Below are 25,695 nucleotides of genomic sequence, written 5' to 3'. Positions count from 1 at the left end.
TGAGGCTCAATAGAGATGCCTTGATTACAGTTTCCTTGTACTTCAGCTGGGCCAACATCACTCTTCATAAATAGAATATGAAGGGAGAGTGAAGGAAGTTCCTTCTCACTATGCCATCAGAGAGCTCTCACACCCCAGAGAGCAGAGAAACGGCAGGAAGGAAGAGAAAACTGAGAACCGTCACTGCAATCCCCATGACACCCCCACTCCTCCAGCAGGTTCAGTGGCTCCTGACACTTTGGCTGAGAAGTGTCTAATCTGCCAGGATTTCCCGGACAAGAACATGTCTGGCAAATAATGGCTTGCGCTTGCTAAGCGCCTGCAATTCCTTCCACGGGGTGACTTCAAGTACAGATTCAAGTGTGTTTGCAAGACATTTCTCCAATAACTTCTTCACAGCCTCCCCTGCCTCCCCTGCCTCCCCCAGCAGGCAGGGATGACATGGCTCCGAGAAGCTGGCTGTAGGAGGCAGGAGCTGACCTCTCCAAGGGCTGAGCCCCCTCCCCTGACTGTCAAGCTGGGGGCTGGGGGAGAACAAGCCAGTCAGATGAAAAACCAAAAAGGAAAAATCACAGATGTCTGGCCAAAGCTATCACCGCTCCGGCTTCATCTAGTCTCACCTGACTTCCAAGAACTTCTTCAGATGCTTCCCGTTGAAATTTAGAAAACTCATTTACTCCAGACAAATTTATTTCTACCAAGATTTTTAGCAAAGGCAACTGAACCCTTTAACCAGAGATTCTGATGCAAATGCTGTCTGAAACCACCGGCCATCCAGCTAAACAGCCATCAGTGATAATTCTGCTCTGCTCAAAGGGTGACTTCAAATTAGGCAATGCAAACTCTGAGAATCTGGTTTTCTGAAGACAATTCCAATTATCGGTTAAAAGGTCATACAAAATAGGTCCTGGTACTGTAGCATAAAGTCCTTGCCTTGCATGTGCTGGGATCCTATATGGGCACCAGTTCATGTCCCAGATGCTCCACTTCCCATCCAGTTCCTTGCTTGTGGCTTGGGAAAGCACTAGAGAATGGCCTGAAGCCTTGGGACCCTGCACCTGCATGGGAGACCCAGAAGAAGCTCCTGGCTCCTGGCTTCAGATCGGCTCAGCTCCAGTCAGCTGTTGTGGCCATTTGAAAAATGAACCAGTGTTCAGGAGATCTTCCTCTCTGTCTCTCCTTGTCTCTGTAAATCTGGCTTTCCAGTAAAAATAGATACATCATTTTTTTTAAAGTCATACAAAATAAAAGAAATAATAGCTTCCCTTTTTGAAAAGATTTACTTTTATATGAAAAGAAAATACAGAGAGAGGAAGTAGGGGGAGACAGAGAGAGTTTTCCATCTGCTGGTTCACTCCCCAAATGGCCCCCAAAGGCTGAGCTGGACCAGGCCATAGCCAGGTGCTTCATCTGGGTCTCCCATGTGGGTGTAAGATCCCAAACACTTGAGTCATGCTTCACTGCCTTCTCAGGCCATTAGTAGGGACATGGATGGGAAGTGGAGCCATTGGGATTCAAACCAAGCACTCATATGGAATGTCAGCGTCACTGGTGGTGGTTTAAACCAGTATGTCACATCACCAGCCTCCAAAAAAATAATAGTTTTCAAGACATTGAACATGAGGCAATGAAATACCATGATCCCTGGAAAATGAAGAGATTAGGGGAGCCCGATGGTGGCCGTAGCTGACTGCTGGGAGGTACAGCCAGGCTGCAGGACAAAGAACAGGTGAACAGGCAGAGTCCAGTCATATCCCCCAGGGAAATGCATGAATGTAGAAATGTGGGAACTGCCAAGAGCAAGAGTTTGCAGGGTACAGTCCTGAGTCATGGAGCCCTACACAGGGACAGCCCCCTTGCACTCTAGAAGTCTCCATCAAACCATTGTCTGAGAAAGCCAGACAATGTCAGGAAAACAGGGAGAGGTCTGCTATTCACAAGATCAGAATGGAAACCTCCCAATTCATGTTCATTCAGCAGAAGTGTTTTACTGAGGTTCCCCCCAACACACACCTCAATAGCAGAAAATAAGGCCTAGATTGAAACAAAGCTTACAAGCTAGATCGAAAGGGCCGGCACTGTGGTGCAATGGGCTAAGTCTCCACCTGCCATGTCAGCAGCCCATATGAGCGCTGATTCCAGTTCTAACTGGTCCCTAGGAATGCGTCTGGGAAGGCAGCAGGAAGTGGTCCAGGTGACCGGGCCCCTGTCTCCACCCGGGAGACCTGGATGGAGTTGCAGGTTCCTGCCTTTGTCCTGGCCCAACCCCAGGTGCTATGGCCATTTTGGGGGAATGAACCAGCAGACAAATCTCTCTCTCACTTTGCTTCCAAATAATTAAATACAATAAATCTTTATCCAAAAAAAGAGAGACCTGAAAAAGATTTAAATTATTCAAGTAGTTCAACTGCCTGCATCCCAGAACAAAGCTTAGACACAAATATCCAAAAGCATATAACACAAGGTTTTCAAAGCCAGAAAAACAGCATCTATAATGAGAAAATCAGTTCACTTACATGTGAGGTAGGCTAATGATAAGGTCATTATATAATATATATGCATGTATATACATACATACACACATGCTTGCATATATATCACCAATCCTAAAGTGATCACCTTAAAATATAAAAGTGCACAAAGTCATACATTTCTTCAAACAGGTATGAAAAGAGGAGGATGATAGTGAAATAAGACCAGATTGGTGGTATAGAAATAGCAAGAGTCTAGATTTAAACTCAACCGCATTAAAAAGATTAAATGGAGACAACCTAACACCTCACTTTAAAAGGCAGAGATGGTCGTATTCTATTTGAAAAACAAACATTCACCCCAATATCTGAAACTTACTTTTAATATTAAAATAGGCTAAAGGTTAAAGAAGGAAAAGGTACAGCATGCTAGTGAAAGGAAAGCAAGAGTAGCTCTACTAATGTGTCTTTCAGAGCAAGTGACTTCAGCAGCGAAAAGCATCTGATTTCAGAAGAATCGCTGCCTCCAGACGGCATAACAATCCCAACCATTTATTCACTTAACAAAAGCAGATGCAATGGGGCTGGCACATTGGTTCAACTTGCTACTTCCGTCTGCGAGGACTGGCATTCCCAGGGGGCACAGGTTCATGTCCCGGCTACTCCAGTTCCTATCCAGATCCCTGTTTGGGGTCTGGGAAAGCAGTAGAGGATGGTCCAATGCCTTAAAACTGTCCACCCACGTAGGAGACCAGGAAGAAGCTCCTGACTTCAAATCGGCTCAGCCTCAGCCATTGCGGTCATTTGGGGAGTGGATGGGAGAGCTTTCTGTCTCTCTCTCTCTTTCTCTCCTCTCTGTAAATCTGCCTTTCCAATAAATCTTTTAAAAAAAAAAACATTTGCAATATATGTAAATCTGAAACTTACAGAAACAACGAGGCAAATGCAACTCAAAACTACAGTTAGGTGCCACCCCACACACCAGATCACGTATGCTTAAAAAAAGTAACAAATATTGGTGAGGATGTGGAGAAACTAGAATCCATGCACATTGCTGGCGGGGTCGTCAAATAGCATAGTTGTTGCAAAAAAAAAATAGTCTAGTGAATACTCAAAACAAATGTTAAATAAAATTATGCTTTGATCTAGTAGTCCCATTTTTATGTATAAACTCAAAATAATTGAAATCATACCCAAGTAGATGTTTGTACATAAGTGTTCATAAGCAGTGTCAGTCACAGTAGCTAAAGCGTGCAAGCAAGCCAAGCGTCCGCTGACAGATAAATAACATATGGTACGAATACATCAAAGCAGCTTATTCACCTTAAAAAAAAAGATGGAAATCCTGGCAAATGTTGAAATGAGATGAAATTTAAGGACATGATACTAAATGACATAAGCCAATTCGGGAAAGACCAATGCTGTCAAATTCCACCTGTACCAGATACTTAGAGCAATCTTAAAGACAGTAAGTAAAACTACATGGGACTTTTGGGGGAGTTAGTGTTTAGAGGGTCCACAGTTTCAGTTCTACAAGATGAAGCTTTCTGGCGATGGGGGTGGTGCTCACTGCACAGCACCATCAACTTTCTATATACCACCAGATCACCCACTTAAAAGACAATCGAGGTGATGCATTTTATTCTATGCATGCTTTAAAACAATAATAACAATGAGAAGGAAATATGATAGAACAAGAAGAAAACACTAAAGCCTATAATTTGGGGTGGTTCAAACTTATTAAACTAAGCTATCCCTGGACTTAAGGCTACTGTATCGTCTCATTTCTACCTTTTCTTAGCATGTCCAGAATTCCCCAATCAAAGACTTTTAAGCACATAGCTGTCAAATTAACTCACTCATCAGGGCCCTTCATTCCTGAAAGCAGGAAAAAAATTAAAAAAAAAATAAAACATCTTCCTGATGAGGGGTCCAGAGAGAGAAGAAAAAATAACTCCCAGAGACCATTCTCCTAAAGATGCTCCTGCTCCTAACACCTGGGAAAAGTGGATGCTTTTGCTGTGCTACAAAGAGCAAGAGGGAGGTCTCAAGTACACCTGTTGTCCTTCAGTGTCCTGGGATTCCAGACTTCCATCTTCAACCTCCCACACCTGCTGTGTGTCTGTGAGGCAATGCAACCTCTCCACCCAACTCCTGTTCATTCAACCTCTGCCACCTTGGCCTTCAATGTGCCCTTAGCACACCCCAAAACCAACTCTCACGTAGGCTCACTACACCAGCAACTTCCCCCATGTTTGAACAAATCACTCCCATCCCACTCAGGTCTTGATTCAAAAATGATCGTTTCCTACCTTTGTGTCTGTAAACACCCCTGTTCCCATCACTCTATTCCCTTACTTCCTTCATTTTATTTGCCCTCTTGAGCTCTTTTTCAGTACCTGACACTATTTCATAGATGTGCTTGTTGTCTGCTTCATAGAATGAAGGCTCTGACAGTATTAGGCACACCACGCAAACGTCATTCCAGCTTATGGAACTGTGCCTTGCATTGAGTGGATGGGCAGTAAATACTCATTGATTACAGGAAGGAATGAATGAACAAACAACTGAATGGACCAATGAATCTCTATAAGCTACAAAAGGAGGGCAATGCCAAGGATGGAATTGAGATGTACAGTAACAGGACAGTTGGGACTCACTCCTCGAGATCCATGCTCCACCCCCATGGTGTCCCAAGAGCACACGGAGAGGAAAACTGTTTCCTCAACACCCAAGCTGGATGCTGGACGCTGGCTCCAGCCTTTGCTACCCCAAGATTCTCCCTCTGTGTATGGCCTTGCTTTTATCTCTAAGCTAAGACACTCCAGAGCCCAGAAAAACTGGCTGTTGGCAGACACTTGATCCAGAAGGCCAATATACAAGCCGGAGTTCCCAGAATCCTGACAGATACAAGTCTAATTTCATCAGTGCAGTAGAAACGCGCCCCCCCACTCCATGCCATGCTTTCCTGCCTCCAGTGCTGCTCAAGGACTCCTGCCCTTCCCGTACCAAGCCTGCACCTATCCTGTCTCTGCACCTGCTGCTCCCCTGCCTGCAGTCAACAGCCGCCCCCTATCTCCTGCTCATCCACCTGTCCAGTGACACTTGTATGACTCCAGGAGACTGGGATGGCCTTCCCTAGGTCAAGTCTCCTTCCATCACTTTGTGCCTGCAAGTGAGGCACCCTAGACAAGAGACCAGTTCCAGAATACGGAATCTGCCATTTCCAGCAAAGCATACCTCCAAGGAATCACAAGTGTTGAGTGCTTTTCCAAATCCTTTACCTACCAAAGCCAGGGTTCACCTGAGGATGTCAAGATCTCTTCTGAGATACTGTGAGCTTTCCCCTTCAGGAACTACCATAGCTCTGGCCTCCATCAGAGTGCCAGAAGATTCTCTCTCCTCCACTGACCATTAGAATATCTAAGAGAAGGACCTGAATTTTGGCTCTGTACTTATAAAAAGGGGATGGGGGTATGGTATTGGTGTGATCTGAAATCTGAAGGCAGGGCTGGCATTAGGGCTCGATGCTGTAACTAAAAATGGCCACATCCCACACCAGAGAGCTGGGTACATGTCCCAGCTGCTCTGCTGGTGACCCAGCTTCCCAACAATGTGTCTGGGAGCGCAGCCCAAGATGGACCCTGCCATTGGGTCCCTACCACCCTTGCAGGAGACACAGGTAAAGTTTTGGGCTTCAGCCTGACCCAAAAGGCGTTTGAAGAGTGACCCAACAAATGTCTCTCTTCACCTCTCTCTCTCTCTCTCTCTCTCTACCTCTCTCTTTCTCTTTCTCCCTGCTTTTCAACCAAATATACAAACATTGAAATAAAGGTATTTTAGGAAGGAAGACAGAGGGAGGGAGAGAGGAAAGGAAAGAGAGAAGGGCTTTCAGACTCTAGGGTGGCTGGCTTTGTCGCTGCCCTTTGTGAACACATTTCTTAGTAAATTGTGAAGACTTAAAAGCCAAGTTCTGGCTTTTTCTATTTCTCCTGGAGGTCTGCCCACCCCACCCCCAGAACCCCTCCTATGATCTTCCCAAACCCCTACAACTTCAGGCTCCCTGCCTAATTATTCCATGAAAGCTGCCCCCTCTCAGAAGCCCAGCTTATTTTTTGATGGCATTCCCTAGACTTAGCCAAGTGTGTGCCATGGGCCAACATACAGAGTGTCCATTCTCTGTGAATGTGGAAGAAATGACTGACTGACTCAGTGGAGCAGGTGGATGGATGGACGATCAGCCATGCTGAAGATTCAGAGACTGCGCACATGGCTTCCCCTTTGGTCCCTGGGGTCTGCAAGTAACAGAAAATGCAGGGCTTCCACGCTGTCGGCATTGACTCTGGACAGGACTGCGGAAATGTTTTCTCGAAGCGAAGAAGTCATTTCCCTCCTGTTGCCCATGACCAAGACCTGTCTGTTCCTCTCTCCAGGCTTCACATTAGCATGCAAAGCAGTTCTGCCTTTCAGAATTCACCCTTTGGTGAACCAAATCGACAATGACCATTGCAAACAAAATAGCCAGCACTGTGGCCACGAGCCAAGTTCATTTTCCCTGTTCCTTCATGTGACCTTCACAGTAATTTTCTGAAGAAATTATATATGATCCAGCAGTCTAGACAAGGAAAGCAGGGTCCCTACAAAGTAAGTAATTGGCTCAAGGTCATGGAGTTAAAAAATTAAGGAATCCAGATGCCAACGTGGGGGAAACTGTCTCCCATAAATACACATAGATTTTTAAGACTTATTTGATACACTCACTTCTCAGGCAGAGCAACACACAGAGAAAGAGAGCTATCTTCCATCTGCTAGTTCACTCCCCAAATGATCACAATAGCCTGTGATGAGCCAGGCCAAAACCAGGAGTCGAGAACTCCACACTGGTCTCCTACATGGTTGGCAGGGGTCCGACCACTTGGGCCATCTTCTGCTGCCATCTCAGACACACTGGTAGGAAGCTGGCCAGCTTTGACTCAAACTGACACTCTGACACAAGGAGAACAGCATCAGAAGTGGCAGCTTACCCACTGCACCACAGCAGCAACCCAAGCTTCCCAAATTCGACTACAAGTTCGTGAGAGGCCACACCACAGTCAGGGTCGTGGAGTATAAGTAGCCCCAGGGAAAGAACCTCTGAAGAGGGCATATTCCAGTCAAATCATTTCATGGAGGCTGCATAAGATTCTGCTCTAAATTCTCTCTTGGCCATCTTGCTGTTTGTCCCTACTGGACACAACCATTGGACCCCCCTCATGAGTCATCCCAGCTCCGGAGCCCATTTCCAGCAAACAGTGCCTCCCTTTATAGAGTTAGAGAAAGGCCTCAGTGAGCAATGAGGCAAGCCAAGTCCCTCAGCTTCAGATGAAGGATCACATGATGAGAAAAGGCCCACATTTGGACTTGGAAGTTCATTAGTTAGTCCAGTTCCGGGTTTGCCATTAAGTCATCATATGTCCCTGAGCCAACCCTCACCCTCTCTGGCCTTGGGTTCCTAAATAAAAAGACAAAAAGCATTGGGTTCACTACTACGGAGGCCAGGCTCCACCAAGCAGAAGGTGAATGTGAGCCAGGGTGAATAATGACATCACAGGGTTGGGGAGGGTAGGGAGCAGGGCAGATGTGGTAATCAGAGAGTGCCCCCTTCCAGGGGGTGCCCAATGTGCCATGCTGCTGTCTTTCCATCAGATTTTTAAATGTTGGTCTTTACAAGGCCCAGCTGAAACATCCATGGTTTGACCCGGGTCCTCTTATTTGTTACAATTGTGTTCACAGCTAACATGTAGAGGCCCACACAAATGAGATCAGTGACATAACAGGGCCAAGGAAATAACAACACTGTCCTGAGCAGGTAAAGAACCTGGGCTTCTGGCTGGTCACTCTTAAGGGCAAGGTACGGGTCCTCCAGCCAACCTACTGCCCAGGGCAGGCTGGAGAAGCGTATCTGTGATGTTACTTTAACTGCACCAAGGCTGTCTAGGTACAGTCTGTGAAGTCCCTGGAGTAACACGCTTGTATTACCATGACATGGGAGTGGCAGTTTCCCAGCCAGCCAGATCACTGGGAGCAAACACTGTGGGCCCCAGCTCCTGAGTTTCTGATGCAGCAGATCTGGGATGTGCTACAATCTGCACTCCCAACAAACTCCTGAATGATGCTGCTGTGACTGGCCAGGGGACCAGGCTGGGGACAGGCACAGCTTGGGGCTGTAGACTAGGACCACTCATGTTAGCAGCCAGTCCTTTGATCTTGGGGAACCCACTGAACCTGTCACACTCAGGTTCCTCCTTCACAAGGTGGAGGACATTATTAGTATCTCCTCGAGGACTGCTTGTGATTTAAAAGACATCATCTGGGTCATTTGGGCTTCGGAGAGCACATAGGCATAGTAAGTAAGTAGTGAATGACTTGGATCATGTTTGTCAATGTCGCTTAGCGGGATTTACAGTTACGCCATTCGGTGATTATCAATTAGGAGCTCCACAATGATCACTGAGTGTAAACGGACAAGAGGAGAGAAGTTACTGGAACGAAGAGACACTGAGGGCTCTATGGAAAAGGCAGCTCAATGCTTCTGTTCAGGGGAAAAGGCCGACGACCCCACAGGGGCATGACCTTGCTCTTCTCCCCCCCATGACCTCCTGCTGATGCCCACGTTGGGGTAGTCCTACCAGGCCAGCAGTTCAGGAGGAGCTGGGGAAGGGGTCTGATAACAACATCCACATGCGTCAGCCTTCCACGCAGAGTTCCTCAGGGTGAATGGGAGGGGCAAATGGAAAATACCTCTGCACGTCCAGTGGTCTCCTACTCCAACTTACATGGGTGGTCTTCAATGGAAGAGCAGCTGGATTCATACAAGCTCCCTGGGGCAGGGTGAGCAGCCGCTCTCTGAACCACACATCCTGCAGCCTGAAGTGCCAGACTCCCACCCTCACCTCCCTCAATCGGGGGTCACAGGCAGCCCTGACAACGTGAGCCAGAGGGTCCTGGAGCCAAACAGGACAGGAATCACCAGCTTGTGTAGGGGCCAAGAGGCCACCTTACACAAAACAGGAAAGGCAAGAGAAATTTGGTAGACACTGGGAAATTAGCACAACAACCTGACCCAGGACACAGCAGAGGGGCTAGAGAAGGGGCTCAGACCTCTAAACCTGACAGGGGTCTCTTCCCAAGGACTGTCAGGATCATACATGTGCCTTTATTCTGGGGACCTTCTTTTCCTTCAGGGTCTGAGTGAAGTCACCTTGGGCTGTTTGCGGGAGGGGTGGGGGTCACCAGAGGAACATCTAGGATAATGAAACTGGACAGGAGAAAGTACTGCGCAATAGTAAACCGTAGGCAGTGAATCTGCTGAGACCACGAGCAGCACTCAGAGTTGCTATTAAGTCATTTTTGAAGACTGGGGACCTTGGATGCTCTCCTTCCTCAGATCTTAGCTCTGATCTGCGGATCCTTGAAGGGAACAGACAATGGGAAAAGGACAGAAGTGCAACGGGGTCTTTCTATGAAGACTCGGGTGTAGTGCAACATGGGGGACAGGACTGGGAGTTACCCATGGAGAGAGAAGACTGCATGTGAAGGAAATTCACAAAGGACCCCACTCATTACGGGATCCTGTCCCTTCCTCTTCCAGAAAGATGCTACTCAGCAGACCCAAAGGGTTTAAGGGACTTTCTGGGAGCTGCCCAGGCAGTGTCTCAGTCTCAATATAAAATCCCCACTGATGCCAAGAGAGAAAATGAAGCTTACAGCAGAGATGTCTCTTCAGCAGGTGCATACTCGATTTGATGTAGACGTCAGAGTTCTACAAAAAGGCTTCCAGAATCCCTGATTCTCGGTGCTTCTCCCTAGGGAGCTCACTGGTGCAGGACCTGCAAGGCTCACAGGGACGAGCATTAGTCCCAGAAGAGATCTGTTGCTAGGAAGCTGCAGAACCTGCACTGTGATCCTTGATTCTCCCGAATCCCATGAACTCCATCTTAAAATTATTGAGCACCCACCCAAGCATGTCCACTCTGGCCAAATAAGATACAGCATAGCACTCCCTGAAGGGACACTCACCTCTGAGCAAGACATCTCTGCCCACATAGCCCATCCATTCATTTATTCCTTTGACCGTACATCCACGGAGCCCATTCTGAACCCAGGCATTGGGCTCCAGTGTATAAAACAAACAGGAAAGACCAAGAACACTAGCTGGGAAGCCAGTTGCAGTGTGTATAGTCTGAGATGATGTGAATAAAGAGAAGAAAGTCAACAGTGCCATGAAAAGAGAAACAACAGGACTTTGATTCCTGATTTTTGTATGGGGAGAAGAACCGTGTCCCTCATGTGGACAGGCACACAAGGATGGAAACAGAGGGGAGAGGAAACAGAACAGCTCCTCTGGAATCATGCTGAATTGTCAAGTCCCTGCAGAACACTCAGGAAGAGTGATCCAGCCAGAAGAGTGAGTCTGAACATTTGGAGGCATGGGAGATGAAGAGATTACCCATGGACATAAGCTGGAGGCAGCATCATTGGGCAAAGAATAAGAACCCACAGGGGAGTTAGAGAGGGAACAGCCATGGACATGGGAGAAACAAGAGGGAGAGGGGCTTCAAGGCCCCAAGAGCATAGGATATCAAGCCAAATGCATCCATCTGTGCTATCTGGTACCGTTGATGGGCCCTGTGGGATGAGTCCTAGGAGAGTCATTGAAATGAGTCACAAAGGGGTCTCTACGACTGGTGGCCAGAGCCATGCCAGAGGAGGGTAATTGCAGAGATGGCCACAGAATCATCACTCAAACTCCAGTGTGAAACTTGGCTGCCAGCCCCAACTGTGGTACCCAACGGAGTACAATATCTTGGCTCGGGCCTACATCCTGGGAAATGAGCCAGGTCCCAACACTATAGAAATTGTGGTGCATCCCTACATACAGGAAAGCAAAGAAGAATAGCCCAAACAATGTAAAGTCTTCCCTTTCTTCTTCCCTTACTCCTTTTCATATTCAGAACAGGCTTGATTGTTGACACTGCTGGAAAGTGATGCATCAATTGCCCAGTCAAGTGCAACCCTGGGACTGAATTCTCTGTCAACATCCAAACTCACAAAGACCGGAGGCAACATCCAAAAAACCAGTCCTGCCTACTCTCGCCTGCCCTGAAAAACTACACAGCTCCAGTAAACAGGTGTTTGGTTTAATGGTTAATATGGCTGTATCCCCCATCAGGTGCATGGGCTGACTACTCATAGCCATCTTCTCACTCCAGCTTCCAGTGAATACTCAAGTGATTGAGTTCCTGTTAACCACGCGGGAGGCCTGGATTGAAATCCTGCTACTCATGTGGGAGATACATACCTTTGAGGAGAGAACCAGCATATAAAAGTGCCCCTGCCTTCTCTTGTTCAGATAAATAAATGCTTTAAAACAGCAGGCTGCTTACCCCTAATATCCACCATTCAAGTCAGGATCCCAGCCTAGTTCAACTCCCCGCAGTGCTGAGGCTCAAAGTGACAGCACATATTGGCATTTCCTGAAACCTCCATTCTCTCTGTGTGCCATTTGCTTCCTATGAGGTGGAAATTGTCTCACCACATTTAACAGCATAAATTTAACACCCGTGGGCTTTGTCTGCAAAGGGAAGCCAGATGGAGGGCGACAATGGACAGCTCAATGTGGTGAGACGGGAGAAAAATGCCCTGAGAAGCATTTATACCAGGCTCCTCAGGACAGCCTTTGAGATTTGTACACCAGTACCTCTCATATTGTTAAAGGTGTCCCTGTGCCCACTGTCTCCATCCATACAAGAAGCAAAGCCACACCGTCTCATTTATTCTGCAAATGGGTCCTAAGGCAAGCAGAGTCAGGACCACAGGTTCTGGCTCTTGGTTCTTTGCTTGCGCTATGTTATCCAGTACCAGCTGAAGCTCTCAGGAATGGTTTAAGCCCAAAATGAAGCTCAGAGCATGGGTGAGATGACCCAAAAAAAGAGAAGGTGATCCAATACCCATCCCTGAGCAATACCATGGCTTCCAAGTTACACAATCAATGATTGACCTAGCAGTTAGGATGCCACGTGGAGTTGCCTGGATCCCATATTGGAGTGCCTGGGTTCACATCCTGGCTTGGCTTTTGATTCCCATTTCCTGCTAATGCACACCCTGAGAGACAGCAGTGACTGCTGAAGTAGTTAGTTTCCTGTTAACCACGTGCAAAACCTGGTTTTGGCCTAGCCCAGCCCAGCCCTGGCTGTTGTGGGCATTGGGGCATTAAACTGGAAGGTGGAAGATCTCTGCCTTTCATATAAAATAGAGACATAAAAAATGTTGAAGTGATGCTCTATCTTTCCAGTGGGCCACACTTACCTGTGGAATTCCCTGCTTGGGTCTCCTTGGAGAATTGCTGTCATAATTGTCAGGGAGAGATGAAATCCTTGAATGTAACAAGGCTGGTGGAATTATAGCCTTTCATTGTCTGGGCTGCCCAGCCTTGAAAGACCACCAGTTATTTCACTTCAGCCAAGAGATTATCTTGCACAAGCCATAGAGTGGCAAATGGAGTCCTAATTGGAAAATCGGCTAATAGTCCTTCCTTTTATGGCTAGCATTAGCCCAATTTGCTCTTGGTTGTACCACTCCCAGGCCATATGCACAAATACAATCAGTGCATAGTCTAAGGGATTTGTGGCCAAGGGGACAAGGAGTTTAACTAGGTCATTAAGCCTCCTGTTTGTGTGAGTCCTGTCTTGCTCTGGCTCAGGCTCCCCATCCCTCCCCTACTGCTGTGCCTTGGTCATTGTCAGCAGGAAAATTGGGGGGAAAGTTGCCCAGTGGGAAGGAATGGCTCTCTTCCCAGGAGCAAAGCTTGGGAAGGACACGGGAAGCCTCCATCAGGAAGTCTGCCCTCCAATGACTAGCACTCTCCTGCCTGCATCACTCTCACATTGGTTGGGACTCTGTGGGCTCGCAGTTATGGCCCAGCACCTGCTTTCTGGATCTCAAAACAGAGTGTGAGATGTGAGTGGGTAGATCAGCATGAGGGTATCAAAAATCTTTGTTGCGGTTGCAGCACATTGCACTGGAACCCAGCAGAACCAATGGCCCGTTCTGGTCCTAGCTGGTTCGCCTGAGCACCATGGCCTCCCTGCAGCAGCTTGGCTCCCACCTCAGCCAGTGCCAACTTTGTCCTGCCATTGAAAATATCCTTTATTTCTCTGTTTCTCCTTCTGGACATCACCAGGCAGACTCAGATGATTAAAACAGCTAATCCTTCTGGGGCACCGACAGGTGCCAGACACCTGCCTGATGTGCAGTAACTCATTTCATCTTCACAAAAACTCTATCAGATAAAGCGCTGTTGTCCATGTCCTGGACGGTGAAACCCAAACACAGATAACTCAAGTGACTTGTGCAATCTCATAATTAAAACAGCTGAGGTAAAAATCCAACACCAGAGGCCCAGTGCAATGGCTCAATTGGCTAATCCTCCCTCTTCAGACGACAGGATCTCATATGGGCACCGGTTTGTGTTCCAGCTGCTCCACTTCTCATCCAGCTCCTGCATGCGGCCTGGGAAAGTAGTGGAGAATGGCCCAAAGCCTTGGGACCCTGCACCTGCATGGGAGACTCGAAGGAGGATCATTTCATCCCAGTAAAGCAGCTGGAGACGAGTCCAGGCTTCATTGGGACAGCCAGGCATCCAGCAGCCAAAGAGGAAGACTTGCTTAGACAAGGGGCGTATTCCTGATCCATCACCCAGGACCTCAGTCACTGGGACGTCTCAGTTGAGTAAGGGGGAGTGGAGTAATGGCTGTTCCCGCATGAGTTAGGCCAGGTCTCACCGGGTCTCTGTCACACAGCATAGCATGAGGGCTGTGAACCTGACCATGGCAAGATCGTAATGGAAGCCATAAGCGAAGGCTTAGAGAATGGTAAGGCTGACGGTGCCTTCCTAGGTGTCTCCCAACCCACTGCACGTTCTTCCCCTCCCCTTAACCCCCTTCATATGTGGATACTACAAAAGTTCACAGAAAGCAGAATGAAAGATAAGCTTATTTTTTATCACGCATTTTTCTGTGAACTTCTGATCCCCCAGTTAAGCAGAGTTCACACAGTTTTTACACCAAAATAAACTCATCCTCTGATTCTATTTTTCACAAACTTCCTGAAATACCCTCATACTTCAAGTTTCTATTCTGGCCTCTCTCAAGCCTTCGCTGACTAATGGACTCAAAAAGCACGGGGCTTGACAGCTACAAAACCAGGGCTTCTGTCCTAGCACCTTCACTTACTAACTGTAGAATCTTGGTCGAGGAACCCCAACTATTTACACTTTACTTTCTTGACCTAACCAAGGGGGATAAAACATAACTCCCAATGTTATAAATAATGGAATAAATAGAAATAAATAGTAAAGTGAGCATTGTGAGTGCAGTTTGAAAGAGACCACTCTCCTAGATCTTACATAGAGAAACCCTGGTTTTGATTAGCAAAAAGCAGCAAGATACACGAGAACATTGCATGGAGCAACACAAGCACCGCATCAGATGTGTTTGCTAAGGAAAGTATAAATGTATCAGCCTAAGGAATAGGCAAGGTGTCCACACCAGTACTGAAGAGGTCTGTGACAGATGGCAGGTGTCCCCATCACTTTGCTTAAATGGGTTTGCATTTCTCTGCCACTCTAAGATTCTATGACTTAATGAAAAAAATGTGCACATCAAGCTGTTTGCACTTATAAAATTAGACTTTAGAAAGATATCTTTATTTATGGGTTACCGTTGCAGCTCTAGGGGAAAAAAAAAAACAGTTGTGCTTGAAAGAATACTAACGACATGTGAAAGAAGTACAGACCTTGGGTGTGAGAAGGATGTAATGACAGCCTAATGCAGGAGAGGCCAATTTCAAGCACTGCTCTCTTAACTGTTACTGTTAGAAAGCTAACACTACGACCACTCGGAACAAAAACAGTAAAGAGGGTAAGACTGCCTAGTACAGCCCAAAAATGGAAAGGTGACTTTGCAGTTTTCATTTCCTGTTTAAAAAAGATTATTTGTTTATTTGAAAGGCAGACTGACAGAGAGAGAGAGAGAGAGATATCTTCCTTCCACTGATTCACTCTCCAAGTACCAACACCAGCCAGAACTCAGCCAGGCCAAAACCAAGAACCAGAAATCCTACTCTGGTTTCTCATGGGAGTAGCATGAGCCCAAGCACCTAGGCTTTTCTCCACTGCTTTCCAAGGTCCATTAGCAGGGAGCTGGACCAGAACTGTTGCAGCCAGGACTTGAACCAGTATTCTTGATAATGGATACTGGTAGCACAAAGAGCAGGGACCCTGCATGCATGTGAGAAACCCAGAAACTCCTGATTCCTGGCTTCAGAGCAGCTGAGCTCTGGCCATTGTAGCCATTTGGAGAGTGAACCAGCAGACAAAAGATTTTTCTGTCTCTCCTCTCTCTGTAAATCTGCCTCTCTAATAAAATCTTTAAATCAAAAAGAAAGCATTCTTGGGCAAGGGTTGTGTATAACAGCTGCGTTCAGCCTGCTCTCCTATCTATATCTATATCTATATCTATATCTTTATCTTTATCTATACCTATATCATCTATATCTATACCTCTCTCCTTTCACACACATGCTCCACTCCCACCACCATCTAGCCTCACCATACACTCAACTAGCCTGGCCACCAGATCTTGGACTATGAGCCTGTGTGAGCCTCCTTCCTGCCCCACTCCACTGGCTTCTTTGGGGGGCATTTGTGAAAGTGTTCAGATGTTGACCGACACATCTAGAAGCAGGGAGTTAGGGCAGAGGTGGACGGGGGCTGGTGAGGGCCATGATGGAGGAGGAGCAGCACACTGGAGAGAGGAGAAGCAAGCACCTGGGTCATGTGCGCCATGCAGCATCTCCTCATATCCCACACTGACCGTCAACCATAAAAAGAGTCAGCTCGGGTTCACAAAAGAGTGAACCAAGGTGGGCATGGTTAACAAGGGCAGTAGAGTTACCCAGTGCCAACAGCACCCACCAGCCATGTGCCCTCAAGGCCCCAGGCTCTTGGTTCTGCACGTGGTCATGTCTCGAGCATATCTATTCCTCCATCTCCCCTACCTGCCAGCCTCACCTCTTGAAAGAACACTTTCCTCCAGCCACCTTGCCTGCCCCCTCCTGGCATCTGTCCCTCCTTCCACCCCTCATCTCCTCTCATTCACACATGGCATCTTTCTCGAAATAGCAAGAGTAGGGCAAAGACCAACGAGTTAGGACTCGGGGCCGTCTGTGTTCCCAAGCTGACATACCCAGGTGGAGACTTCCAGAAACTGCCTGACCTCGCTCAGCCCCTCCATGCTCTCATCTATGGAATGGGGATAAGAAATAAACCAACCTTTTCTTACCAAACGGGGCTACCGTGCCAGGGACATGAAATCAAGAGCTTGAAAGGAAACAGAAACACAGCAGGAAAAGGCAAAGAGAGGTGCATAGGAATGTTCCTTCAAACGGCACACGGTAGGCTCTTGGGCCACTGTGTTCCTGGAGCTGGATCAGTACTGAACTAAGAACAAGGGCCTTACCCAGCAACAGAGGTGCAGGGAAACCCACAGCACCCCACTTTTGGAAGTGCCGGCTCCAGTCCTGGCTTATTCCAAGAAAACAGCCAGTTCCTGGAGAAAGACCAAGAGAGATAGTCACGCTGCCTGGGTGCCTCATCGAGATGCGAGTTTGACCCAGTCTGGGTTCCACCGTTTCTCCAAGGAGGTTGCTAAGAAGCAAACTCCAACACCCACCCCCTCCTCACGCCCCTCCCAGGCGCTCCAGCTGGGCCCATTTTCTTGCTCCCCCACGCCCTTCCCCCGGCCTCGTTGCCTCTGTGCCCCCGCACGCTGCGTGGATTTTTTTTTTCTCGGCCGCCTGTACTGCTGTTTTCATTGATGCCTTGAGCGGCGCTGGCAAGCGCGGCTGCTGGGAAGCGGGAGCGCGGAGCGGCGGGGGATGCAAGTAAAAATAGCCTGGCGCGCGTAGCTCTGCTCTCCTCTAACCCTCGCCGAGGTGCGGGGCGCAGCCACGGCCGCTGCGGTACCTGGCACCGCTCTGCACCCGCCGCTTGACCCGCCTTGGGCAACTGCGAAAACTTTTGTTTGAAAAACCCATCACGCGTGGCGTGGGATGGGGTGAAGAGGCGGCGAGGTGGGGGAGTTGGTGGAGGGAGGAGAAGGAGGAAGCGCCTTCCAGCTCCCCTGCGCTCCAGCCACCTGGCTGCAGGGACTGCTACGTGCTGGCTCGCTCCACACTTCGCAGACACGCGGCCTTGAGCTTCAGAGCTATTTTTAGAAACCTCTTGGGCGGGTGGGCCGAGGGACAGTGCGGTGGGGGTGGGGGCAGTAAGAGGGCACGAGGGAGGGGCCTGCAAGGCTGACTCTGCTTGGAGGCCAGGCGCCAGGTACCCGCTACACATCCTGCTGGGGTGTCCGCTCTCGGGTGGGGGTTGGGGGTGGGGACGAGGAAGTGCCCGGGAGACCGCCAGCACCTTGGCTTTGCCCTAACTCTAGGGGAGGCGTTAACCACTGGATGCCCACCCCCACCCCCCATCAGCACCACCATGCTTCTTCCAAGCCCCTGGGGCGTTCTTGTTTGGAAGGCGACACTTGGCAGCTGCATGCCGCTTGTGGTCGCTCAGGGGTAAGGGTTAGCTGCAGAGCTGAGAGCGAGAGAACAGAACCCCCGGGCAGGGTCTCTGCACTTTTCTGCATTCCGGGGAGATCGACCGGCTGATCCCCGCGCCACACCCCCATCCCGCCCCACGCTGCATATGGGTAACCATATGTGAGACTTGCAGCAGCCCCACCAGACACCCGGCTATTAACAGAGCCCCGAGGTTTTCTCCGTGTCTTTTCCCTGCCACCGCCTCAGGGCTGGCCCCACGTAGCCCACTCCGCCCCAACCTGGGCACACCGTTTCTCCTGGAAGGTAAGGGGGCTGTCCACGAGGAGCCCCTTCCTAACTTCAGGTGCCCAGAACCCATGGAAGACTCTGTCTGTTCTAACGACAAAAGGGAGGTTGGGGTAGGGGTCAGGATGAGGCTAGGGGATGCTTGGGACGGATGCAATGCCCGGACAGGGCTCTCTTTTGAGGCCCAGGGCCGACTCCAGAGCAAACGAAACGGTGGGCGATCGAAGGCTGGGTGGGGGGGGTGGGGAGGGAACCCCCAGAGGACACTTGGCCGAGTCCCCCAAGCAACCCTGGGCGAAGCTGCGGCGTGCGGGACAGGCGGCTGCAGCCGCACCGCTCGGCACGGGCGCGCAGCCCCCACCGCTCGCGCAGGCTCCGCTGCGGCAAGAGCGACCGGTCGCTGGCCTTGGTGCTGAAGGTGGCCGCGGCCGGCCTGCCCTTCCCGGGACTGTGCGTCCCCCGAGGCGGCTCCAACCGCCTGGGCTCGCACACCTCTCCGCGACCCGCTCCGGGGCTGGGGTGGGAGAGGAGTAGACAGGGAGGCAGAGCAAGGTGCCCAGGTCCTGGCAGCGCCTCGGCTCCCCTCCCCCGCGCCCCCCGCAGCCGGGAGCCCTCCGCGATGCTGCCGCCGGGGGACCGAGAGCTTGAAGAAGGGACTAGAGCTCCTGGCAGCTCGGCCTGAGATGGTCAGGGTGCCAAGGAAGGGGGAAATGGCCTTGACCCCAGGGTTACCCGCCCCAGCTCACCATGAAGCCAGCAACCCCGGAGCCCTAGAGGAGCCCAGAAGAGAGGGCAGGGGAACGTGTGGTTGCCCGGGGTTCGGAACTTGGGGGAAGGAGACGGGGAGCAGCAGTGGCAGGAGAGGGTGATGGGGTGGCAGCGACTCTTTTGCATTTTCAAGAGGGAGGGGACCGGAGCCATGCACTGCTGTCCCCCACCCCCAACACGCACAGACACACACACACACACACAAATACACGATGGGCCGGCAGCTGCAAGCCGGGTGCAGCCGGCAAAGTTTGGCACCAGGTGCAGCGCGGCGGTGGCGGCGGCGCGGGGTGCGGGTGGGCGGCGGGGCCCGCGTGGGCGGCGGGGTCCGGGTGGGCGGCGGGGTCGCCTTAGGCCCGCGCTCGCGCCCGCTTACCTCGGGGTTTTCGGCGGCGTTCTCCGCCATCTTCCTCCTTAGGAGCAGACAGCGGGAGGAGTGTTTCATGCCCATAAGAGCCGGTCACGGTTTGGTGGTACAGAGATAGTAAAGGAAAGGAGAGAGCTGGTGTCGCTTTAAAAGAGGGAGCCGTAGGCTGGAGGGGCGAGAGGGCGAGCGAGCGAAGAGGGAGACGACCCCGCCGAGCCCCGGTGCGGGCGCCGGCAGCTACGATCCGCCGCGGGCGAGGCCGTCCTGCAGGCTCCACTTTATTTCCCTCCTTTCTCATCTGCTTCGGATTCCTTCGCACAGTTTTCCAGTACTTCTTGCGCACCGCGACCCCCCTCCCCGCCCCTCTCCACCCGCGCTGCGGGCCGGGCAGGCGGGAGGAAGCCCCGAGGGCTGCGCGGCGGTGGCGGCGGCGGCGGCAAGGCGGCAGGCGGCCACGGCGCCTCTCCGCTCCTCTCCCCGGCAGCTCTCGAAGTCCGGCCGGCCCAAGGCAGCCGCCAACTCCTGTCAACTTCTGCCGAGGCGCGGGGCGAAGCAACACGCTGCTTGCGCGTCCCTCCCGGGGGCTGCGCCGGGTGAGTGGGGGCGGGCTGGAAGGCTGGGTGGAGCGGGCGGCGGCCGGGCGCAGACCGAGGGGCCCCTGGCACCCCCGGGCCCGCCCCGCCCCCGCAACCGGGGGGCTCTCGGCCGCCTCCACTCCCCTCGCTGCGCACAAGTTGCGCTGGGGGCAAGGGCTGCGCGGCGGCGGGGAGCCGGGAGCCAGAATAGGGCAGGGCTCCTGGCCCGGGACGAGTGAGTCCTCCCAGCCGAGGTCGTCGCCCCTCGCCCCCGCCCCACCCAGCCTCCCCAACCCTCGCGCGCCTCCGCCTGTTCCTGGACCGATTGCCGTTCGGGAAACCAAAGCTGCCGAGTGGGGGTGGGGAGAAATGGACACAGGGTAGGAGAGGGTCCGAAACACCCTGAACTCCTGGGCTGAGGGACTGGCCTCTCTGTTTCCTGTCCGGGGCTCCCCACCCTCTCGATGGCTCAGAAAGTGCGAAGGGTGGCGGCCAGAAGTGGCTGGAGGGGGGCGGAGGGCTGGAGAGAGGGGTCCAGTGTTTGGGCCTGTGGTCTGGAACCCCAGACCCCAGTCTTCCCTGGCAGCCCCCTGCCCACATCATCTCTCTTTTTCCTCCTTCCTTTACCCCCTTCCCTATTCCCCCAGCCCCCATCGTCACCAGATTTTGAAGTCCCTTTTATGGGAGACAGGGAGGATGTCACGTACCCATTAGGATTCTCTTGATCCCTTTTTAAGGGAGTTTGGGCGGCAGCGGGGGGTGTGAATTTTTATACAATGCAGTCCCTGCCTTCACTTTGAGAGCTTCCTTTTGCTGTGTCTTACCGGCCATCTGTCAGGCAGTAGGAGACAGGACCAAGGGGGAGGGGCCGCTCTGCCTCTCCTGCCGCCACAGGACGCTTGGGGCTGTCTCCTCCCGAGACAGCTGGGCTGTCAGGCCCTCAGCCCACGGGTCAAGGGCAAGAGGTGGGGGTGTGTGGGGTGGAGAGTTGGGAGAAGCAAGTTCCTCCCTGGGCCTTTCTGGCTCTGCCCACTTCATCTCTGGTGGCCTTTTTTGGCGAGATCCATCCCCGGTGCCCCAGTTGCTTGTACCATCACCTTCCATGGCCAGGGACGTGCCAGCCCAGCTGTCCTCAACTAACCCCCTCAAGAGTCCATTGAAGAAAAGAACCAGACTCCTGCTTGGCATCAGAGAGGCCTCCAGCACACTGGTCCTGGAGAAAGAGGATTGGTGGAGCTGATGTGGAAGCGAGGGGTGAGGAGCAGGAGAGGGTGAGAAGCTAGTGTGTGTGTGTGTGTGTGTGTGTGTGTGTGTGTGTGTGTGTGTGTGTGTGTCTGGAGGAAGGAGTACATTTCAGAGTGACCTGTCTCCTTAACCCTCGCGTACAATACCTCAGCGCAGGAGGTGGTAAAGCAATAAACAAGAATCCTCAAGATGACTTATTCCCCCTCCCTGTCCCCAGCATCTTATCAAAAACAAAAAATTCGGAGACCTCCGACTCCTGCCACAACACCTTCAGTACTTGTATACCTAAGAGAAACAGAAAAGAACGCATCCTCCCCTCTCCCTCTCCCCCTCCCCCGCCTCAAGTGGTCCCATCCTCTGATGTACCAACCTGGAGTGAGAGATGGGGAGGGGCAAGCCCAGGTAGCACCCCCCTTGCTCCAACGCCTGACTGCACCCTCAACACCCACCCTATTCCGTCTCTCCCACGCTGCCCCTACCCTACTCCAGCCCACCCCACCCCACGGCTGCCGCTGCTTGTGCACCCAGTTCTGTGACTAACCAGGCAGCAGAGGAGCTGAAGCCCAGCTCCCACCGAAATAAGCTGCCGCCTGTGCGTGATGGGGTTGCTAGGGGAACCTCAGTGGGTGTGTTTCCTCCGTTCTCTGTTTAAATCTTTGGCTTGGCTTGGCTTCTCCCCAAGCACAGACACAGCTCCCCTTACTTGGAGAGGCTGAGATGGAGGCAGGGCGGGCTGTGTGTGTACAGGACAGGATTCTCTATTCCAACCCTCCCAACCCCCAGACACTGCCTCCCCACCCCCTCCAACCCCTCCAACCCCCAACCCCGGGCTGTGAGTAAAGAGCCCAGGCCACCAGAGTCATTTCCATGATAGACTCCTGCCTCCATGGTTGTCCTTGCAGCTCCAGCTGAGCCGACTTGGGGCAAAGAGATGCTGTCGTTTGCTGCTGTGCAAATATCCAGTTGAACGTTCACCAGCAAAATAGTTGGTGCTTTGAAGAGGCTTTCCTGTGGGCAGTTTTGTAGTAAGGGATTACCTGAAAGACCCCTCCCCTCATCTCCTATGCTTGTGAAAATTCTCATGTGTGAGGAGTGCCTAGCACGCAGCACTACTTTCTTGCCTTCACCACAATTGTTCATTTGATCTCTCTCCATCTCATTTGCGTAAATATAGCAACATAATTTTTTTCAACAGCTTCAACAGTTTACCTGGTTATAAGAATTCACTCAGGCCCAGTAAGTAGCTAAAGTCCTTGCCTTGCATGTGCCGGGATCCTATATGGGCGCTGATTCATGTCTCAGCTGCTCCACTTCCCTTCCAGCTCCCTGCTTGCGGCCTGGGAAAGCAATCCAGGATGGTCCAAAGCCTTGGGACCCTGCTCCTGTATGGCAGACCCGGAAGAGGCTCCTGGCTCCTGGCTTCGGATCAGTTCAGCTCCGGCCATGACAGCCACTTGGGGAGTAATTCAGTGGACCAAAGATCTGTCTCTCCTTTCTGTAAACTTTCCAATAAAAATCTTTAAAAAATTTTTTTCGCCCTTTCTAATAGGACCTGCTTCATCCATGGACCATCAAAAGGCTTAGCCTGATCCCTGAAGAATGAGAGTGTTCACTCACCTCAAAGGCTTTGGGATGCACAGAACTTTCTACAGAGCTTTGGTGAGATTTTAATGGGTAGCAGGAAGACATGTGGGATGACCAAAGGGTACAGGGCAAATGAATTTCATTGGGTAGTGTGGGACAGTAGATCCAACCAGGTAAGAGATATGTTTTACTTCTGTCATCTTTTGACTCTGGATCACACGGTACCATGTGCATAGTAGAATATATAAAGTGCTTTGAGCCGTGCTCTCCTCTCTGTGCCAAGCGCATTATTAACTTTTGCTAGGCCTTGTCCTGGACATATAGTGTTGTGGGCAACAGAGACTCTTTCAGGCTTCCAAGCATCCTCATGCAGTCCTTTGAACAGTTGGAGGTAACACCTGTTCCCCGTACCCAACATAACAGATAAGAGAGCACACACACAGAATTCCTCAGTGGCAGAGTCGAGATTCAAACTTAAGAGTGTCAACGTCAGCGTGACCCTTGAGGAGTTAACTGAGGCTGGGGAATGAGAACATGATTCCCAACCTTGACCACCCATGTGAAAGGTTCTCATGCTTTGGTTCTAGCTTCAGATACTTCAGGTCTGGGCATCAGGGTGTTTGTTCCGGTCCCTAACACTAATGAACAGCCACAGACAACTGAGTAAGGATTTTTGGAGATTAAAAGAGAACAAAACAAAAAAAAAAATGGCTAAGGTCTTCCTGAGGTTCCAAGTTCCAGAAAGTGCCTTCCCTCCAAAGCTGCAAGAATTCCCTGTGCTCTAGAAAGCTCTACCTGTAGCACAAAATTTCTAAGGAACCATGGAGCAGAGCAAAATGTGTTGGCGATTGAGCTGGCCAGGAAAGGGCTCTGGTTGCAAATGTTATCCAGAAGTGGGAGATGTCATCAAGTATCACCTGAACAGTTCAGTTAAACCAAAGGGAAAAAAAGAAAAGCAAACATGTTTTCAAGACCTCTTAACAGGTAGGATGGATCTGTTGTCCCAAGCTACCCATTCATTCCGATGTCTTCCCTCATGTCTTGAATTGGGCACAGACACTGTAGTAAGGCTGCATACTCCAGAATTCTAGTCGGAAGGGAAACCCCAGCAAGTGAAGACTGTAACAAGCTCAAAACCGACTAGCACTTCTGTTGCTCCCTCCCTCCACAAACCCAGAGTAATCCCTGGGACTAGAAAGCTTCTTCTCTCCAAGCCTCTAGTTAGAGCATGATGCCTGGGAGAGCCCAGGTTCTGGCTTGCCCCATCGTGGTGGCTGCCAAAGGAGGAGATGTAGAACACGTTATTGCGTAGCTTTCCTCCTTCTCCTCCCAGGGAACCTTGCACAGGGCCAGAGCTCACATATAGCCGTGGCACACTGCAATGAGTCTGTGTCTGCCCAAGAATCAGGCCACAGCCACCATCCATCACCTGCACATGGCAGCTCACGCGGCAGTGCTCTCCGTGTCTTCTGGGCCAGACGGGAACCAAGCCAAGGCTGCAGCAGCCACCTATCTATATGGTTGAGCCTCCAGGCAGCCCTGCACACACCTGGGCAGTTCCCCTGCATTGAGAGCCTTTGCAGTTCTAGCCCTCCCCAACCCGAAGCCCAATTATTTCTTAAACCAGATTCCAAAGCACAATTGGCCGGAGTGCTACCCATGTCTGCAAAGTAATTTGGGCTTCTCCTTCCTCCCACCTCCATTAAAACCAGGCTGCTGTTCCCTCTTTGCTCTGATCAAATAAGTTCACTCTGGCTCTTTTGCTGCCTACAAGACTGTTTTGTTCATTTAACGATATCTGGGAGGCATTTTCTCAGTTGTTCTCTATTCACAGCTGAATTTTGGGTGCTTTCATGCTCCTAAAAAGTTGAATACTCTAGTTACCTACCTTTTTCTTGGGGCTGAGAAGGACCCAAAAGACACCCAGACACCTTCTCAATGGCTTTTGATGGAATTCAAACTTCTATCGAACCGGGTATGGATGGCTGTGGGGGTGTCAGCAGTAGAGTCCCCAGGGGTACCAAAATACCCTAAAATGATGTCACAACAAAATTAGCTTTTTCTGCTTCTCAAAATAATTTTCTCATGATAGCAGCTCACCTTTTCAAGGACAGGCTTTTCTGAGCTCCAAGCTACACCAGCTGGGGAACAATCGGTCCACCCAGTGCAGTAGCTCAATATTTCTAGGAATCCTTAGATAGCAGTGGGTGTGACCTAAGCCTGTGGGAGGGGACTCTGGACTCCCAGATGAGAAGACACAGTCCTGTCCTGTTGGTGCCACTTCCGGAAAGAGTTGGTTCAATAACGATGCAGTATCAATTCCTACATATATGATCCAGAGGCCTTACAGATTGTAATCAATGGTAGGTGGTCAGGTAGGCCCTACAAGAAGTACCTGTTTGATATGTGCAGGGGTTCCTGAGGGATCAAGAGCCTTGGCTTGGAAACGTGGTGGCCTTCATTCAAATAGGGCTGGGACAGCCTTGATTAAAACACTGAAGTTTCTGTGCCACTAATACTTGGACAGAGGAACTTGTGCCCTGTTTGCTGGCATGGGGTTATTAGGAGGGAGCAGGCACACTGTGATGTGCCTGAGCATGGAGCTGATGCCGGTGTTCTGGGGCAGGGGTGGGGTATTCTCACCTGAGGTATATAATGGGGAATAGTGTCTCCCCACAAAACTGAAACCAACTCTCTCTCTCTCTCTCTCTCTCTCTCACACACACACACACACACACACACACACATTCTC

The 25,695-nt window shown here is 50.8% G+C and overlaps 1 protein-coding gene across 1 annotated transcript in view; it reads right to left on the bottom strand.

Moving 5' to 3' along the window:
* Positions 1-20,290, bottom strand: part of PRMT8 (protein arginine methyltransferase 8) — an 81,660-nt gene extending 61,370 nt beyond the window's left edge. Inside the window, exon 1 of the mRNA XM_004596347.3 lies at positions 19,549-20,290. Coding sequence (XP_004596404.1) covers positions 19,549-19,623 — 75 coding nt within the window. The 5' untranslated portion in view covers positions 19,624-20,290. The remainder of the gene's footprint in view (positions 1-19,548) is intronic.
* Between the last annotated feature and the right edge of the window lie 5,405 nt (positions 20,291-25,695).

Source organism: Ochotona princeps, chromosome 27 (assembly GCF_030435755.1).
Source record: "Ochotona princeps isolate mOchPri1 chromosome 27, mOchPri1.hap1, whole genome shotgun sequence".
In the NCBI taxonomy this organism is placed as follows: domain Eukaryota; kingdom Metazoa; phylum Chordata; class Mammalia; order Lagomorpha; family Ochotonidae; genus Ochotona; species Ochotona princeps.
This window is presented reverse-complemented; position numbering and strand designations above follow the sequence as displayed.